Source organism: Monodelphis domestica, chromosome 1 (genome assembly GCF_027887165.1).
Source record: "Monodelphis domestica isolate mMonDom1 chromosome 1, mMonDom1.pri, whole genome shotgun sequence".
Classification (NCBI taxonomy): domain Eukaryota; kingdom Metazoa; phylum Chordata; class Mammalia; order Didelphimorphia; family Didelphidae; genus Monodelphis; species Monodelphis domestica.
This window is the reverse complement of record NC_077227.1, coordinates 718,998,815-719,017,667: the sequence shown is the minus strand read 5'-3', so window position 1 is coordinate 719,017,667 and position 18,853 is coordinate 718,998,815. Positions and strand designations below refer to the sequence as shown.

Here is an 18,853-nt window from a genome sequence, read left to right as displayed (position 1 = left end):
TTATACACATACCTTCACAGAGATGACAGATTGTAAATATTAGTTCCAGTATCCAGGTAACAAAATGCTTTGAGATGAGACCTACCCAGACATGCTTTTGTCTCAGAGCTAATGATCGCTCTGATTATACCACATAGGTAGAAATGCTGATGCAAACTGGGTGTCTCCCCAATGCCTTTGTCATCAAAATGTTTGCTATATCTTGTTATCTGCTGGTAACTATGTTAGACTTTGTGGGTCTTTGTGGATAGAGAATCGGTCATAGAGATGGGAGATCTTGGTAAAAATTTGACTCAGGCATTTCCACCAAGACCATTAAATCCTGCACCCTTTATATCCACAGACAGCCAGGTCCATGCAGTTCCAGTCCATAGCACAGTCGTAGAGATAATCGCCAGACATCCAACATAGCCTCCCTGGACAGCCAGGCCACCCTTGTGCACAGGAACAAATCTTAGCAGAAAAAGTTTGGAATAATGCCTCCCACCCATCTGAAGAACAGGTTAGAAAAATGAGTAAAAGGCAAAGAAAAACCTGATCATAGAAAGTTTATTTGGGAACAGGGAAGATCAGAACACAAACCCAGGAGAAGACAAGAATGCCAAAATGACTACATGTGAAGCTTCAAAGGAAAATGTGAAATAGTCTGGAGCTCAAAAATGATTTTAAAAATCAAATTAGAGAGCTATAGGAAAAAATGGAAAAAGAGATGAGACTGATGCAAGAGAATCATGAAGAAAAGGCACTTGGTAGAAGAAACACAGAAAGGAAAAATGTATTCAAAAACTCATCAAAGAAAACAACCCCCCAAAATACAGAGTTGGTCAAATGGAAAGGAAAGCAAATCTATTCACCAATGAAAACAACCCTTTAAGAAGCAGAATTGGGGCAATGAGGTAGCTCCTGGGATGAAATATGGCCTTAGATACTTCCTAAATGTGTGACTCTGGGCAAGTCACTTAACCCTAATTGATTCTAAGATAGAAGGTAAGGGTTTTAGAAAAAGAAAAGAAAGATAAAAAAGAAATTATTAGGTAAAACTGCCTTGATATTCTTGAACAAGAGAAGAAAATAGAAATTTAAGAAATAAATTAGTCACATTTCTGAAAGAGACCACAAAATAAAAACTTCCAGGAATATTATAGCAAAATTCCAGAATTTCCAGGCCAAAGAAAAAATATTATAAGCAGATAGAAAGGAAAAAATTAATTATCTTGGATCCACAGTCAGAATTATGGAGGACCTAACAGCTTTTAAAGGATTGGAGGGCATGAAATATGACATTCTAGAAGGCAAAGGAGCTAGGACTACAATCAAGAATCACCTTCTGAAGGAAGTCTTGTATATAACTTGTATGTATAGAGCTTTTTGCATGTCATTTCTCCCATTAGAAAGTGATCTCCTTATGTTAATAAAAAAAGAGAAAGAGAAGATCAATAAATTAAACATGCAACTAAAAAAACACATTAGAAAAAGAGCAAATTAAAAATACCCAATTAAAAAACAAATTGAAAATCTTTAAAATTAAAGGAGGCATTAGTAAAATTAAAAAAAAGAAAATCTTGAAGTAATGATAAGATTAGAAGCTGGTTACATAAAAAATTTGGTTAATATTATTTTAATAAAAATAAAGAAAATAAAATTACCAGCATCAAATATGAAAAGAGTTAATGTACCACTAATAAAGAGGTAATTGAGGCAATTATTAGGAGTTATTCCAAGTATATGCTAATAAATCTGACAAATGGTCATATGGAAAGGGAAGCAAAAAATTCACCAAATAGAACAACAAAAAAGCAGAATGGGGCATAATGAGGTAGCACAGGCAAAATGTATGGATTTTACAAAAATATTAATTGCCCAAATTAATAGAAGAGGAAATGGAATACTTAATTTCTTTCAATTGAGCAAGCCATCAATGAATTCCCTAAGAAAAAAAACCCTGTGGTCAGGGGGATTCACAAGTGAATTCTACCACTCATTTAAAGAACAATTAATTCCAATACTATATAAGCTATTTGGAAAAATAGGTGAAGGATTCCTGCTAAATTCCTTTTGCAACACAAATATGATGCTAATACCTAAACCAGAAAGAGCAAATTCAAAAAGAAAACTACAGATCAATCTCCCTAATGCATATTGAGGCAAAAAAAATTAATATAATACTAGCAAGGAGACTATTGCAATATATCACAATGATCATACACTATGATCAGGTGGGTTATATACCAGGTATGCAGGAATGGTTCAATATTAAGAAAACTATCAGCATAATTGGCCATATCAATGACAAAATAATTATCTCAATATAAGCAGAAAAGCTTTTGACAAAATATAGTAGACATTCCTATTAAAAACACTAGAGTACATAGAAATAAATATAGAAATAAATGAAGCTTTCCTTAAAATGATAAGTAATATCTACCTAAAAGCATAAGCTTGCATTAAATGTAATGGGGATAAGGTAGAAGCCTTTCAAAAAAGATTAGTTATGAATTACCATTATTATTCAGTATAACATTATTCATAAATGGTAGCTACAATAATAAAAAAGAAAAGAAAAAGTAATTGAAAGAATAAGAATAGGCAATAAGGAAACTAAACTCTCTTTGCAGATGATATGATGTTATACTTAGAGATTCCTAGAGAATCAACCCAAAACTAATAGAAATAATTAACAACTTCAGTAAAATTACAAGATATACCCATATAAGTTGTCAGCCACTTATTACCAACAAAGTCCAGTAGCAAGAGATAAAAAGAGAAATTCCATTTAAGTAATTGTAGAGAATATAAAATAACTGGGAGTTTACCTGACTCAGGACCTGACTCAGTTTACCTGTTAAGACAAACTCAGGAACAATATGAGCACAATTACAAAATACTCCCCTTGTGAGAGAGGCTGCCATATAAGAAAAGTGCCAGGCTGAAGAGTGGGTGGAACTGATCACCTCTACAAGGGAGTGGCCCCAGGAGTTTTGGAATCTGGAGGAGCTGGTAGAGGAGTTGGTCTCTCAGTCAGGAGAAGCAGAAGACAGTGGGTGGGAAAAGACTTACTCCTGAGGGTTGCTCACTTTTCCTGCTGGTGACTGGAAATCTTCCCCCCTCCCCAACATTTCCCCATTGAAGGGACCTTCTGAAGAGAAATTTGAGCATACTTTAGCTCAGCTCCTGTTGCCCAGGGGTGAGTCAACCTGCCTTTCTCTCAGGGGGCTCAGGCTGCCAAGGCCTGAGTTCCCCCCAAACTCAAGGAGGAAGGGGAAAGGATTTAGATAGAGACAGGGACCCCCTTTCCCCACCTCCTTTCCCATTCTTTTCCTGGTTAGTTATTATTTGTATTATCCTGATTGAGTTGACATTAAAATAGTTATCTTTTCTCTAAGCTGTGTGTGAGTGAACAGATCAAAGGGAGCCCCTTTGATCTCAAGTAGTGGAGGGGGGACAAGAGGGACAAGAGTGAATCTGGGAGAGCAGCCTTAGCAAAGGAGGGAAGGCAGAAGAGGGAAAATCTTCAAACCCCCTCTCCTCTCTCTGAGCCAACCCTAAATACCAGCTGTCTCCTCTGAACCCTGCTTTGAGAAGGGAGGTTCTCCTCTCTTTCCCCCTCTCACTACTGAAATAAACAACACCTCGGTTTCAACTAAACAACTCCTCAAATACAAATTAACCTCCCCTTGAATACATCACATAAATAAAGTCAGATCTAAACTATTGGAGAAATATTAATTGCTCATGGGAAAACTAAGCAAATATGATAAAAGTGACAATTCTACCTAAATTAATTTACTTATTCAGTGTCATACCAACCAAAGTACCAAAAAATAATTTCACAGAGCTAGAAAAAATAACAGAATTCATCTGGAATAACAAAGAATCAAGAATATATATAGGGAATTAATGGAAAAAATGTGAAAGAAGGTGACCTAACTATACCGGATCTAAAATAATAGTATAAAGTGGTAATTATCAAAACAATTTGGTACTGGCTAAGAAATACAGTAGTGGAACAATGGAACAGATTAAGAACCCAATACACAGTAATAAATGACCATAGTAATCTAGTATTTGATCAACACAAAGATCCCAGTTTTGAGGACAATAATTCACTGTTAATAAAAAATTGCTGGGAAAATTAGAAAACTGTATGGCAGAATTTAGAGATAGACCAACACCTCATATCATACCCCATGATAGTCAAAATGGATGCATGGCTTAGACATAAAGGGTAATACCATGAACAAATGAGGGAAGTATAGAACAGTTTATTTGTCAAATCTATGGATATAATGCAAACAAGAGATAGAGAGCACTACAGGATATAAAATTTATCATTTCAATTACATTAAATTTAAAGGGTTTTGCACAAACAAAATCAATGCAACCAAGACTTGAAGGAAGGTAGAAAACAGAAAAAAAATTTTACAGGAAGTGTCTCTGACAAAGGCCTCATTTCCGAAACATAGAGAGATGAGTTAAATTTCTAAGAAAAGTCTGAGTCATTTCCCAATTAATAAATGATCAAATAATATGAACAGGCAGTTTTCAGATGAAGAAAGAAAAGTTATATGACAAAGTGTTCCAAATCACTACTGGACTAGAGAAATGCTAGTTAAAACAATTTTGAGGTACCACCTCACATCTATCAAATTGGCAAATATGACAGAAAAGGAAATTGATAAAAGATGAAGGGAATGTGGGGGAAATGGGATATCAACGCACTGTTGGTGGAGTTGTGACCTGATATGATAATTCTGGAGGGCAATTGGAACCATGCCAAAAGGGCTATAAAATTATGTAAACCTTTGATACCAACACTAATTCTCTTCAAAGAGATTTTTTTTTAATAAAAGGAAAAGAACTTATCTGTTCAAAAATATTCAGAGAAACACTTTTGTGGTGGCAAATAATTGGAAACTGAAGGGATATTCCATCAATTGGGGAGGGTAGCATATGATTATAATAGAATACTATTATATTATAGAAAATGAACAAGATGATTTCAGAAAACCCTGAAAAGATTTGTATGAAGTGATGGCAAGTGAAATGGGCAGAACCAAATACAGTAACAAGAGTATTGTATGATAATCAACTATGAATTATAGCAATTATCGGCAATATAATTATCTAAGACAACTCCAAAGGACCTATGTTTTAAAATGCTATCCATGATCAGAGAAAAACCTGAAGGAGTTTAAATGCAGACCAAAGACCATTTTCATTTTCTTTTATTTCTTTAGTGGTCTGTGTCTTCTTGAACAATATGATGAAATGTGTGTTTTGGAGGATGTGAAATACTGTGCAAGCAGCTAGAAGTCTAAAAAGAAAGATATATTATTTTTTCCCACATCATTGGTAATATTGATAGGTTTTCTCTGCTCCTCTGAGGAGCAGATGAACCAGCCAGGAAAAGCAGCTGACTCAAAAGTAGAAATGTTGTTGCTACTTTGATTATGGTAAAATACATAACTCTTCACTGCATTCTCAGTACGAGGTAAATCCATTATGTCCTTCTCCTGAAAAGCAAGAAGAAAAAGACCATAAGATGGAATAACAAAAATTCAGTATTTGAGAAATGGAAAACATCTCAATCGCCATCTAGTCCAATCCATGTACTATAGCATTCTGGCCTTGGAATCAGAAAGACCTGAGTTCAAATCTGAACTCAGACACTTATTAGCTGTATGACCCTATGCAAGTCACTTAACCCAGTTTGCCTTAGTTTCCTTATCTTTAAAATGAAGAGGAGATGGAAATGGCAAACAATTCCAATATTTTTGCCATGAAAGAAGAGTTGAATAATCTATTAGACAAGTGGTCATCCACTTCTTTCTTGAAAACCTCCAATAAGAGGGAATCTACCATTTCTTGAGGCTGCCCAGCCCACTTTGAGACAGCTCTAATTGTTTTCTGATTTTAAGCCCAAATCTGGCTCTTTGTAACTGCTATTGGGGGTAATCCTAGTTCTGCCTCCTGAGGCCAAATGGAATCAGTCAAGTCCTTCTTATGTGACAGTCTTCCAAATACTTGAAGAGAGATACTATTTCCCTCTTCACACTTTCAAGTCTTTTCTTCTCCAGGATATGTGTGCCACCTCAAATGATAAGGAAGAAAAGCCCTCTATCTTGGCTATCTTCCACTGGACATTTTCCAATTTATCAATATCCTTTTTAAACTGTGGTGCCCAAAATGGAACATGATACTCCAGATGAAGTAAGAGAAGGGCAGAGTACAGTGGACTATCATCCAGCCTTTCCTGGAATCTATATCCCTTTTAACACAACCAAATTTGGGGGTGCTTCTTCCCCTGAGAATTTTAATCACATTAAACCTATCCCTGGCAGCTAGGTGTGGCTAAAGTTAAATTCAGAAAGGTTTGAATTCAAGTCCTGCCTCAGATACTTATCTGTTATGCAATGCCAGGCAAGTTGTTTAACCTCTGATTGCCTCATTTCCTCATCTGTAAAATGGGAATAATAATAGCATCTATCTTCTAGGTTTGTTGTAAGGATGAAATGAGATAATATCCATAAAGTGTTCTGCAAACATCAAAGTGTTATGCAAATTGTCATTATTACTATTACTAGCCATTACTATTGCCTCAGAAAGAAAAGTCAGTTGATTAAACTATTGTTGAACACATGTCTATGATTTCCCAGACTATAATACCCTTTCCTGGTTACCATTCCCTTTTATGTGTTATCTTCCCCATTAAAATAAAAGTTTTTTAAGGGTAGAGACTTTTATATTTGGATTCTTGGTGCTTAGAACAGTGTTTGGTTCATGGTAAATAATAAATGAATCTTTTTCATTCATACAATTCTGTACACCACATTTCAGTAAACACGTTAACAAACTGGAGAGTATCCAAAGAAGAAAGACTGGGATGAAGGACCTTACGATCATGCCATATAAGGATGAGATGAAGAAAATAGTAGTAATTCACCTGAAGGAGAATAGACCTATTAAGGACATGATGTCATTCTTCAAACATTATATGGTCTTTCATGAGAAGAAGAATTAAACATTCTCTCTTTGGCGCCACAGTGCAGATGGGAGGTCCTAGGTTCAAATCTAGTCTCAGACACTTCCCAGTTGTGTGGGAGTCAAGTCACTTACCCCCATTGCCTAGCCCTTACCACTCTTCTGCCTTGGAGCCAATACACAGTATTGACTCCAAGACGGAAGGTAAGGGTTTTTAAAAGAATAGCTAGAGTGTGATGTAAAAAATGATAAGTAGGTTAATTTTTTTAAAAAATTGGAAAGACTTACCTGGAATAACAAAGATTAAAAGGAATAGAACCACCCACCAAAACTATATACAGCTATGGAATTAATATTTAAAGAATAACTTGTGAATGTCCACCTCCAGACAAGGAACTGATAAATAGAATCATGAAAGATGTAATTTATATGTTCATATCTTTTTGTCAGGTGATACTTTCTATGATGCAAGTTGGGGACAGAGGGGCTGAGATGCCTTGGAATAAATTCTATTTAAAAATAAATAAATCACACAAGAAAAAAGCTAGAAATCATATGAGTGGTAGGTGTGGCCAGGACATGACATGACAGCTTAGTTTTAAGCAAGATAAGACAAAAGGTCACCTATCAGAACCCAAGAGCTTTCATTAGAACCTACTAGTTGGGGATACTTCCCAGGAGATTAGAATTGCTGTATTGATTGGATTAGGTGATAAGCTCTGAGATCTCTTCCCATTTTGAGGTTCTATGAGATGTTATGTAACTCACCTCCAGCTTCAGGGTGGGCTGACCTTCATCGGCTACACAACACAGGCACAGGTGCGGATTTTGTTCTCCTATCCCCAGGTAAAGAGCATTGCCTTTGCCTTTCTCAAGAGACTCATCTAGGATTGACACAGTCTCCAGTATGACTGGGAATACAAGAATTGATGACAATACAGATGAAAAAAATTTGCTAATATATGATCAAAAATCTATTTTTGACAGAGGATGGTCATAAAGGAAGGCATCATCCAGGTAAAGAAAAGATCAGGAGAATTGAGCTTTAGAGATATTGATTTGGAAGTGTTGAGGGAAGGGAAGGAAAGTGAAGTGCCTAGTTCTATGGGCATGTCTTCCATTCATTTCTGGATGGAGAGTTTATAAGCTCAGTGGCTACTTCATTTATTCAATTTGTTCTTTAGGCTTAGAATCCTCAGCATGAGTTCTAGTTCCAGAGCTCAGTGGCACACTCCTGCCAGGAAGCATGCCAGAGGGGACCTTGACCTCAGTGCCTGTTGCTTCAGCCATAACCATCCTTTGCCTTTTTTGACTTCCCTTCAGGCAACACCCTAACCGGGTAGGTTTGACAGTCTCCTGAAAGACAGTCTCATGACGCTGTCTATAGTAGACATGAGGTAGATAGGACTCCTCTGATTAGCTGAAAAAGTTCCAATATAGAATTAGAGAAAGAGAGGAGCAGGGAGATGTATTGTCAAAGAGGAGAATGATTTTGGGCAAACAAGAGATGTCCAGGAGGAAATGGCATATAAATACCCATTGATTCCAAGAACCTTACTCCCAAAGGCTACTAAGAACAGACCTCTTCAGTGAAATTACTTCCTTCTTGGTTGAGTTGATATTTCACCTCAATTCCAAATTCCAGAGACCCATGACTCATATGTCTCTTTCTGCCTAAATTAATTGGTATAACCTCCCTAATTACTGATTTCTGTTTGCTTTGATAGTTATGTTTGTTCATTATACACATATATATAATATATGATGAGCTCTTATGTGATTAGCATTTTGTGGAAATGGATATAAACTAACCACTAACAATAACAACAACAACAACAACAACAAAACCTTGTTCCAGGGTAGGACTACTTGCTCCCAGCAAAAATGGCTTTCATCCTGAACACCAAGAAAACACTGGAGTTCTGGGTGGTAGATATGAAAAACAGATAGATATTATCCTAGTCCAGTGGTCCTCTTGAAGAAGGGACTGTAGAGTAATCATCCAGTCATGCCTGTCCCCCTACTTGTTATAAAGTCAAAAATGGCAACATTCCCTGGAGATGTGGAGTGGGGCATTCCAGACCCATCTACAGATTCATTCTACATACTTCCCAGGGCCTCAGGATCCAGTTTAAGCTGCTACAATAAAATTATAGACTTAGAACCAGAAAAGACCTTATAGGTCCTTATTTTTATAAAGTAAAATTCATTTTATTTGTCTTTTGTGGCACGGTACCCAAGTTTCACTTCATAGATTTTACTTCTCTACCCTTGAAAACTAAGGCTCAGAGAGATGCATTTATGCCTAATAACTGCCCAAAGTAATACTACTAGTAAGTGTCTAAGGTAAGAATCTAACACTGGTCTTTCTAATTCCAACTTCATTGCTCTATCCATGGTGCTGCTCTAACTTGCATGTAAAGGAATAATGAGGAAGTTTCCCAACTCTTTCCTGGATGTTGGCAACTTAGGTTAAGCCCCTATTTGCTCCATACCAGAGTACCACTCTGTTCTTCTCTCATTACCCCTACTCCCCAAACCATTTTTCCATAATTCCCTGGCATTATAACCCTCCCAGGATGCTATCTACCTAGGTTTAACTGCAATAGATCGAACAATATGTTTCCCCTTCATCTCTCCATCCTCCATCCTAAACACTGTTCTATTGTTTTTTGTCTCTGACCTCATTGAACAGCAGAATTTGATTCTAATAAGAGCCAGCCCAACTGACCCTTATCACCTTTCACTGATGGAAAAAGGACCTTCCTCTTCTCTCCCATTTTGTTTAATAACTACCCAAATCAGTTCTGGAATTTTTTTAACTGCAAGCATCTGTCCTAGGGAACACTATAAAGAAACAGTCACCCAAATCATGAGGCTGTCTCAGAGAAAAATAAAACAGGGCGAGGTTTCCCACTTACTTGGAGTCACATTTTCATCCTCAGGAACTGCAATAAGGGTTCTCTCTTGAAGAACAAAGACATGCTGATGGACGTCACGAATTTTCCTGGGACTTGGATGAATTATTGACTCTAATGAAAATTGTTAGAATACAAATGTCATTGGCTGATAAGGATTAAAGCTGATGGGGTGGGGTGGAGAAATCCCTACTGGGATGAGCCAAGAGCTGTGACTGTGAGTGAAGGGGTTGTAGAATTTCAGGATTGGAAAGGAATTTAGAATCCATCTAAACCAACTCATTCCCAGACCCTTCATATGCCTAGAAGATTCTGATTCTTTTTGTTTTCTCAAGAAAACCTCCCACGAGGAGGAATCCACATCAGAAGACAGTCCAATTTCATTTTAGAAAGCTCTAATTTTTGGAAAGTTTTTCCTGACATCAAGTCTAAATTTACCTCTTCTCAAGTTGTACATGCTGCTCCTCTGTTTTCTCTTTGGGATGAACAAAATGTGTCTAATCTCTCTCCAGGGTTAGCCCTCTAAATGCTTGAAGAAAATTCTCATTTCTCAACTGAGTCTTCTTTTCTCTAAGCAAAACGTCTCCTTTTCTGCAAACCATCCTCATGTGGCATGGACTTGAGGTCTATCACTGCCCCTATCTGAATGCTTCCAGTGTATCAACGTGCCTCAAAATGAACCCACTACTCCAGATGTGAGGATGGAGTCATAATCATCTCCTCATTGCTAAAAGCTGTGATTGATGCTCTTAAAGCATCCCCATATCACATCAGGTGTGTGTGTGTGTGTGTGTGTGTGTGCACGTGCACATGCATGTGTTTATCATAATCTCACTATTGTCAATATCAAGACACTGAATTAGGTCTCTCTCTACTGAGTACTCTCCAGTTTATTTAACTCCTTACTGAACAAAACCTGCAGGTCTTTCCCAAGGAAACTTCTATCTAACCACAGTATCTAGTATTGGTTAAGTTCATTTATTTAAACCTAGGTATAAGCTCTGCATTTATCCCTGTTTGTTGTTCTTCAGCCATTTCAGTCATGCCCAACATTCTTCATGATTCCATTTAGGGTTTTCTTGGCAAAGATACTAGAATGGTTTGCCTAATTTTAAAACTGATGAAACTGAGACAAACAAGATTAAGTGACTTGCCCACAGTCACACAGCTAGTACATGTCTGAGGCCAGATTTGAATTCAGGTATTCCTGATTCTAAGCCATGTACTTTATCTGTTGTGCCACCTAGCTGCCCTATAATAGCATGAGACCAATGTTTTTTTTTTTCCTGTCAGGTTCAATTCAAAACCTGATTTTATAATTCTGGATATTGACTATCCCCCTAGGCTCTATTATCATCTGCAAGCTTGATAAGCATCCCATCTGTCACTGCTAAAAATGTTAAACAGCCCAGAGTCAAGAGCAGATAGATTCCTATAACACTGCACTTGACATCTCCTTCCAAGTCCACATCAAACTATTAATGAACCCTCTTTGAGTCCAATGATCTGGCCAATCCTGAATCCATTGAGATTCTAAATGTACTATACTCTAAGCTGTTTCCTTTTATCTCCTCCCACAAGACTAGTGTGGGATCCTTTTTTGCTTTGTCAAATTCCCTTATCTAGTGTGGTTACTCCATCAAAAAAGGATATGTTTAGTCTGGCATGACTTGTTTTTGTTCAAGTCATGCCGGCAATTTGTGTTAAGATTTCTACTCTAGGTGTTTACTAAATATCTCTTATATGATGTCTTCTCCAATTTTGTAGAAATCCAAGAAAATTCACTGGTGTAAATTTGGCAGAGCAGAACCTATTCTTTCCCCATTTTGGGGGGAAATTAGAACACTTGCTTTCCTCCACTGCCATTCTCTAGAAGATTTCAAATGTCACTGATAGTAACTTCCCCACATCTGCCATCTTGGACCAACTAATTTGAATTTGATGGTAGTTAGGTGCTCTCTTAATATCTTCTTATTTATCTTGGCTAGCCACTCCTTATTAACCATATTCCAATGCAAAGTTCATTATCCTTCTAGAGAAGATAAACAAAATAGAAGTTGAGTAGTGTGAATCTTAAAAATTCTCAGACCCTACTTCATAAGATTTGGTAAAGACCATTCCCCATTTTAAACAATGAAGGGATTTAGTCAGGGATGTGAGAACTCTACTCCACCCCTACTTAAGCATACTTTAGGAGAAGATAAAGTTGTAAACTCTTTACTGAACAATGAAAAGTACTTAACTCATACTTATAGTGAGGCAAAATCCCTTAAGCTAAGTCTATTTTTAGATCTAATACAAAAAGGTGCTAAGTACCTATGAAGGTCAGGCAACTTGCAAACTTGCAAGCGGCAAAGAGGTGTGAACTCACTCAGAAGTTTTAGTCTACCCAGAGAAGTTGAGAACTAAAGAAGGTGTGAATTAAGAATGGTCAGTCCTTAGGAAAAACTTCTACTGTGATTGGTAGATGTTTGGATTGGTAGAGAACTTAGGGGAGGTGACATAGGAGAAAATTCTCTTTAAAAGGAGCTCAAAAGAGGTCTCTGGGATATTCAGCTCGCCAAAGCTGAATTGGAGATTGGACTAGTTGGAGTAGCTGGGTCTCTCTGAACACTAGAACCTTGCTTGGGACAAATCTTGTGGTGAGTGGATTAAAGATTGACTGATCTCTCTCTTAGGGCCTGGGCCTAGGCTGGCCTAGCCCTTTTCTCATTGTTTCCTCTTACTCTCTCTCTCTTTCATTAATTCCTTATTTGTATTAATTAAAATCTCCATAAAAACCCAGCTGACTTGGGTATATTTCATATTTGGGAATTTTTCCCTGGCAACCACTTTATATTTGATTTAACTCAAGACAATATCTTGAAACCATATTTCCGCGGTCACAGTTTATACCAACCACTCTTTTAATTGTTACAGTAGCTTTCCCTTTAGTCTCTTATCATTCATCATTCTAACTGCCAGGACCTCTCCCTCCTCACTTTTCCCTTAATATAGCTTTAAAAAAAACCTTAACCTCCATATTGAAATCAATATTATGTATTGGTTCCAAGGCAAAAGAGTGGCAAGGGTTAAGCAAGTAGGGTTAAGTGACTTGTCATTAGTCACATAGCTAGGAAGTATATGGGGTCAGATTCAAACCCAAGGCCTCCCAACTCTAGGTTTAGCTCTCAATCCACTGCCCTCTCAATATATAGCTTCTTTAAAAATCCTTGTTGCTCTCCTGAAAACAAATGATGAAAAAATCACCCTCCCTTGCCTGTCCCCATACCCAATGTGATAATCAAGAAAGATATGAAGGCTGGGAGGGTAATGATGTGTATTCACTGGGAAAGCTTTTTCTGTCCTGTGGATGTCCTAGACATTCCTTAAAGGGTTTACTTGACATAATGAGCTTTTCCATGGCCAAGTAGGTCTAGAGTATACATCAAGGACACACAATCAATGAAAAAGTAAAATAAATAAACTTTAAAATGACATCCCAAAGTGGAGTGCCAAAAAATCCCATTTCTACTGATATTAAAAGACTTAAAAGTCCTAAGTGATGGCATAGCCATGCATCAGAGGGCAATGTAAAATATTAGATATGGACAACTGGACCAATAGTGTCTAAGGCTTGGTGTCATCAAGGAGTTGCATAAACCTCAGACAGGACTCCTTCTGTCCCATCCAGGAAACCCAGTCAAGCAGGCATGAGGGAGAGGGAGGTGGTACAACAATGTCTCACCTTTATGGCTGTCAGGTAGTAGTAGTTCAGATGAAGATCCTGAAAAATAGTGAAACCAGAGAAACATAAATATAGGTATTGTGCCATTTTCAGGTTAAAAAGAGCATGGTATTCTTTGATTTATCAATCAATATACAGTTCTGCTATAGAATAGACTCCATGACAGCCCTCAAACAGCTTAAATTCTAACAGAAGAGATAACATGTATACATGCAGACAGTACATAAATAGATTCTTCTGCAGGGAAGAGAGGAAAGGAGGGAAGGAATTGGGAAAGAGGTTGCCTCTGGTAGAGGGAAGGGACCAGCATATGATTTAACAATATATGGTGACTAGGGTCAGAGAAGAGAGAACAGGAGGAAGAATGGGAAGGACCCAAGAGGAAAGGGAAAGGGAAGAGGAGGAAGACATATGAGGACCAAACAAAGACACATACAGAGAAGGACAGGCAACAATGGGAGTCCAGGGCCATTCACTTGGTACCCAAGCACAGATGGATAGAAGACAGACATGGAGGGCAAAGGTCTCCTCTCTCAGTGCCAGAAATCTTAAGCCAAACCCTCATCCCATGACAGTGTTGACAATCCCTCCCTTCTTCCATTTTTCTGCTTTAATTTAAAGGGTTTTGGGGGGGAGGAGGTGGAGGCTATGGAGCACAAGCTAAGGGACAGGAGCAAAAACAGTCAGCAAAACACTGTATGGTAGAGTTAACATAAACAGATTTGGGGGGGGGGTTGAATGAGAATTTCTTTAGGAATTTTTAATATAAAGTCAAATTTGCACAAATTTATGTAAAGCAAAAACTGTATAGGAAGATACAGAATATATACAAACTTACTACAGGTTAGTTTGAGAAGGGAGAGATGCCAGCACTGAGGAAGAATAAAAAAGGCTTTCTCTATGGGCATAGGTGAAAATAAAATGCTATGGGATACATACTTGTCTTCCAAACACTGGTTAGACATTTGGGGTGCTTATATTTCCCATATGCATGACTTCTGAATAATTTATAATTGGTTTTGGCTAATTTATTACCCCACAGTGGAGATTTTCAGACATCTCCAGGATAGACATGGATCATTGCTACAAAGCCATAAAAGATCATAGTGACCAATCTAGTGCAATCCTTGTGCAAAATCCAGCCTCAGACACTTACCAGCTGTGTGACCCTGGGCAAGTCACATAACCTCTCTTGATCCTGGTTTATTCAATTATAAAATGAGGATAATAAACACACCTACTTCCCAGGGTTATTGAGAGGATCAAATGAGATAATAATAAAAAGCTCTTAGTGCTTGTAAAGCACTTAGCACAATGGTTGGCACATACTAGGTGCTTTATAAATTCTAATAGTTGTTGTTGTTGTTATATGGAGACCTAGAGAGATTAAATATTAAGTAATTTACCCAACAAGGTACAGGCAGAAAGCATTAGAGAAAGAATTTGAACTCCAGAACCATTACCCTACAGTTAAATTTTCTCATTCTTACTAGCTTAAGAACCAGCATCATCCAACATGTTGTCTACTTACCTGACTTCTGTGGGCCAGGTTGGTATCTACTCATGATAAGATTATCTCTGCTCCTATAAAGATAGTTTAAAGTTAATTGATTCAGAATACTTTATTCAGGGGTTGATTCAGGACTGGCCTCATACTTACCTTCACCAGAGCACATTTATACAGAGAGGTGTGAATGATGAAGAAAGGAAACAAGAATTTATTAAGAACCATAATGAATAGGTCTTAATAAGGATCTATTCCATGTCCTCTCTTCCTCACCTACTATGTGCCAGGCTAAGCACTTTATAAATGTTCCTGTGCTTAAGCCCTTTATAAATGTTATCTGATTTGATCCATGGGAGGTAAGCACTATGACCATCCTCATTTTACAGTTGGGAAAACTGAGGAAGAGGTTAAGTGACTTGGTCAAGGTCAAAGAACTAATAAAAACTTGAGATCAGTTTTGAACTTGAGTCTTCTTGGTTTGAGACCTAGCACTCCATTGTGCCACCTAGCTGCTTTGTGAATAAGTGCCAGGAGCCATCAAAGACCACATTGTATGACATGGTCACTCGTGGAAACCAGGGACTACAAAGCAGCCCCCAGGAAGGATGGAAACATCCACTGAGACCCCCCCCAAGTGGCTTTTCTTATTAACATCCCCTTATTACTGGAATTGCCATGATTATTATTCTTACTTAACCCCAGGAAAAACAGATGAAAGCAACATGCTTGCAGGGTTCATACAGATGTCCCACTCTGTCCCCCTAGGATATCACCAGGAGAGCCCATTTACAAAATTAAACTTAAGGATTCTTATATACCCACTTATATTGGACCCTCTTTTCTAGACATAAAAACTTCTGGCTAATCTGTGCTCTGAATTCCCTAACCTATATCCGGGTCATATTGGTTCTACCCCCTGATCCTGCACTTGGCAACATTGTTTTGTTGACTATCTCTCTAGGATTTCTGTCTATTGTTAGGTTCTGTGGAAACATGTATGTTGAGAATAAAACTGTGCCAAGTAGATATGTGATTATGAGGGTATAAAATAAAACCAGGTCTCAGCCAAGGTGGAGCAGTTTATCTTGTGAAACCTGTGCTGCAGGTTGAATGCAAAAGCTGTGTCTCATCCATCATTCCTCTGACACCATCACCTCCAAGACCCCATCCCCTGTGGGAGGCTGGCCCACCTCACAGCAAAGAAGCCTTATTAGGTCATGCAGTTGAACTAAACAAATTCAATCCTTCCTGGTACTCATGGTTACCCAACTCAGCTTCCTCAGCAGGGATGTTCCCTTGAGAACAGACATCACCTCCAGTATCCCCAAAGCAACAGGTAGGGCATCATTCAAACCTTCAAGAATACACTTCCATTCAAAGATCCTTCCAATGTTGCTGTTTCCATACCCCCCAAGCACCCTTCTTAGGAAATCTGTCACTGAGTTTCCATACTGAATCCAGTTCATTAATGCCTAGTGAGCAGGGATGGGACCTGCTAGCCCCCATGGACTAAAACGGACCTTATAGAAAAAAACACCCATCATCAATTAGGCTCAGGACCAACCCCATTCCTGGAGCCCAAGACATAGCAGTGAGAGAAGGATCTAGAGAGTTTCCAGTCACAGGGAGGATAAAATGTTACCTGGCCCAAGTGCTCTCTCCAATTTTCCTAAGCTCCTCGACAGCAGTAGTTTCTTTAAGCTCTAATGAGATTTTTTGAACTCCTTGGTCTTTCACCCAGGTGAAGAAGTAAGTGGCACTGTCACTTGGATGAGGACAACCTCTTACTTGGGAGTAAGAAGTATCTGAAGGTTTCTATTTTATTCATTTACAGAATGTTGAAATGTTGGGTGTGGAAGGTATACTGCAATGGGAGGAGCTGGGTTGGCCCTGGAATATTCCACTTAATTTTACTTGGGGAAATCCCTAGATCCCTGTGTTTCTGTCAAGGAACTATTATCCTAGCAAAAAACTGGGAGAAAAAATTTTTCCAGCAAGTTTCTCTGATAAAGTCCTCATTTTTTCAAATTAAAAAGTTTTTGTACAAACAAAACTAATGCATACAAAATTAGAAGGGAAGCAACAAATTGGGAAACAATCTTCATTACAAAAACCTCTGACAAAGGTCTAATTACTCAAATTTATAAAGACCTAAACCAATTGTACAAAAAATCAAGCCATTCTCCAATTGATAAATAGGCAAGGGACATGAATAGGAATTTTCAGTTAAAGAAATCAAAACTATTAATAAGCACATAAAAAGTCTTCTAAATCTCTTATAATCAGAGAAATGCAATTCAAAACAACTCTGAGGTATCACCTCACACCTAGCAGATTGGATAACATGACAGCAAAGGAGAGTAATGAATGCTGGAGGGGATGTGGCAAAGTCGGGACATTAATTCATTGCTGGTGGAATTGTGAATTGGTCCAACCATTCTGGAGGGCAATTTGGAACTATGCCCAAAGGGCAATAAAAGACTGTCTGCCATTTGATCCAGCCATAGCACTGCTGGGTTTGTACCCCAAAGAGATAATAAGGGAAAAGATATATATAAAAATATTTATAGCTGTGCTCTTTATGGTGCCCAAAAATTGGAAAACAAGGGGATGCCCTTCAATTGGGGAATGGCTGAACAAATTGTGGTATATTTTGGTGATGGAATACTATTGCTCTCAAAGGAATAATAAAGTGGAGGAATTCCATGGGGACTGGAACAGCCTCCAGGAATTGATGCAGAGCGAGAGGAACAGAACCAGGAAAACACTGTACACAGAGACTGATACACTGTGGTACAATTGAATGTAATGGACTTCTCCATTAGTGGCAATGCAGTGATCCTGAACAACCTGGAGGAATCTATGAGAAAAAACACTATTCACATCCAGAGGAAACACTGTGGGAGTAAAAACACCAAAGAAAAACAACTGTTTGAATACATGGATCAAAGGGATGTGGTTGAGGATGTAGACTCTAAATGAACATCCTAGTGCAAACAACAACATGGAAATAAGTTCTGATCAAGGACACAAGTAATACCCAATGAAATTGTTTGTTAGCTGTGGGAAGAGTGGGTGGAGGGGAGGGAGGGAAACAATGTGATTATTGTAACCAAGGAATAATGTTCTAAATTGACTAAATGAACTAATTCAAATGGAAAAATAAATAAATAAAGTCCTCATTTTAAAATATATAGAGAACTGAGTCAAATTTATAAGAATATGAATAATTCTCTAATTGATAAATGGTCAAAGGATATGAATGGGCAGTTTTCAGACAACAAAATCAAAACTATCTAGAGTCATGTGAAAAAATGTTCTAAATCACTATTGACTAGAGAAATACAAATAAAAATGAATGATGTAGCTTCTCATACCTTTCCTATTGGATACTCTAACAGAAAAGGTAAACAAGTGTTGAAGAGAATGGGGAAAATTGGGATACTAATGCATACTTGATGGAGTGAGCTGATCTAACCATTTTGGAGAACAATTTGGAAATATGCCCAGATATACCCATCAATACCATCACTTGGCCTATATTCCAAACAGACGCAAGAAAAAGAAAAAGGTCCTATATATACAAAAATATTTATGGCAGCTCTCTTTGTGGAGGCAAAGAATTATACATTGAGGTGATGTCCATCAACTGGGAAATGACTAAACAAGTTGTGGTACATGATCATGATGGAATACTATTGTGCTTTAAGAAATGATGAG

General features: G+C 37.8%; 2 protein-coding genes across 4 annotated transcripts in view; both read right to left on the bottom strand.

Moving 5' to 3' along the window:
• LOC100026087 (interleukin-36 gamma-like) overlaps positions 1-4,154 on the bottom strand; it is a 36,085-nt gene extending 31,931 nt beyond the window's left edge. Inside the window, exons 1-2 of one of the 2 annotated variants that reach the window (XM_056812181.1) lie at positions 2,814-4,154; positions 1,325-1,402 (exon numbers count right to left, since the gene is read on the bottom strand). In XM_056812181.1, the coding sequence (XP_056668159.1) occupies positions 1,325-1,388 (64 nt within the window). In that variant the 5' untranslated portion in view covers positions 1,389-1,402; positions 2,814-4,154. The remainder of the gene's footprint in view (positions 1-1,324; positions 1,403-2,813) is intronic. The other variant, XM_007477583.2, reaches the window with a different exon arrangement.
• Positions 4,155-4,246: 92 nt separating this feature from the next.
• On the bottom strand, positions 4,247-16,950 carry LOC100026065 (interleukin-36 alpha). 2 transcript variants are annotated; one of them, XM_007477578.2, is made up of 6 exons: positions 16,776-16,950; positions 15,158-15,210; positions 13,627-13,665; positions 9,903-10,013; positions 7,750-7,892; positions 4,247-5,513 (listed from the first exon to the last, which is right to left on the bottom strand). In XM_007477578.2, exons 2-6 carry the CDS (start codon positions 15,189-15,191, stop codon positions 5,307-5,309), a joined length of 534 nt encoding a protein of 177 aa, XP_007477640.1. In that variant the 5' UTR covers positions 15,192-15,210; positions 16,776-16,950; the 3' UTR covers positions 4,247-5,306. The 2 variants fall into 2 exon arrangements, with proteins under 2 accessions (XP_007477640.1, XP_056668171.1); XM_056812193.1 differs by lacking the exon at positions 4,247-5,513 and adding an exon at positions 6,169-6,536.
• Positions 16,951-18,853: the final 1,903 nt, after the last annotated feature.

Bases quoted from the DNA above. Each gene is read 5' to 3' on its own strand.
- LOC100026065 (XM_007477578.2), bottom strand. From the start codon at position 15,191: ATGAGTAGATACCAACCTGGCCCACAGAAGTCAG. The intron at 10,014-13,626 runs GTGAGACATTGT...AATTTTCATTAG, and splicing joins ACTACCTGACAGCCATAAAG to AGTCAATAATTCATCCAAGT. The intron at 5,514-7,749 runs GTGAGTTACATA...CTTGCTTTTCAG, and splicing joins AGCCCACCCTGAAGCTGGAG to GAGAAGGACATAATGGATTT.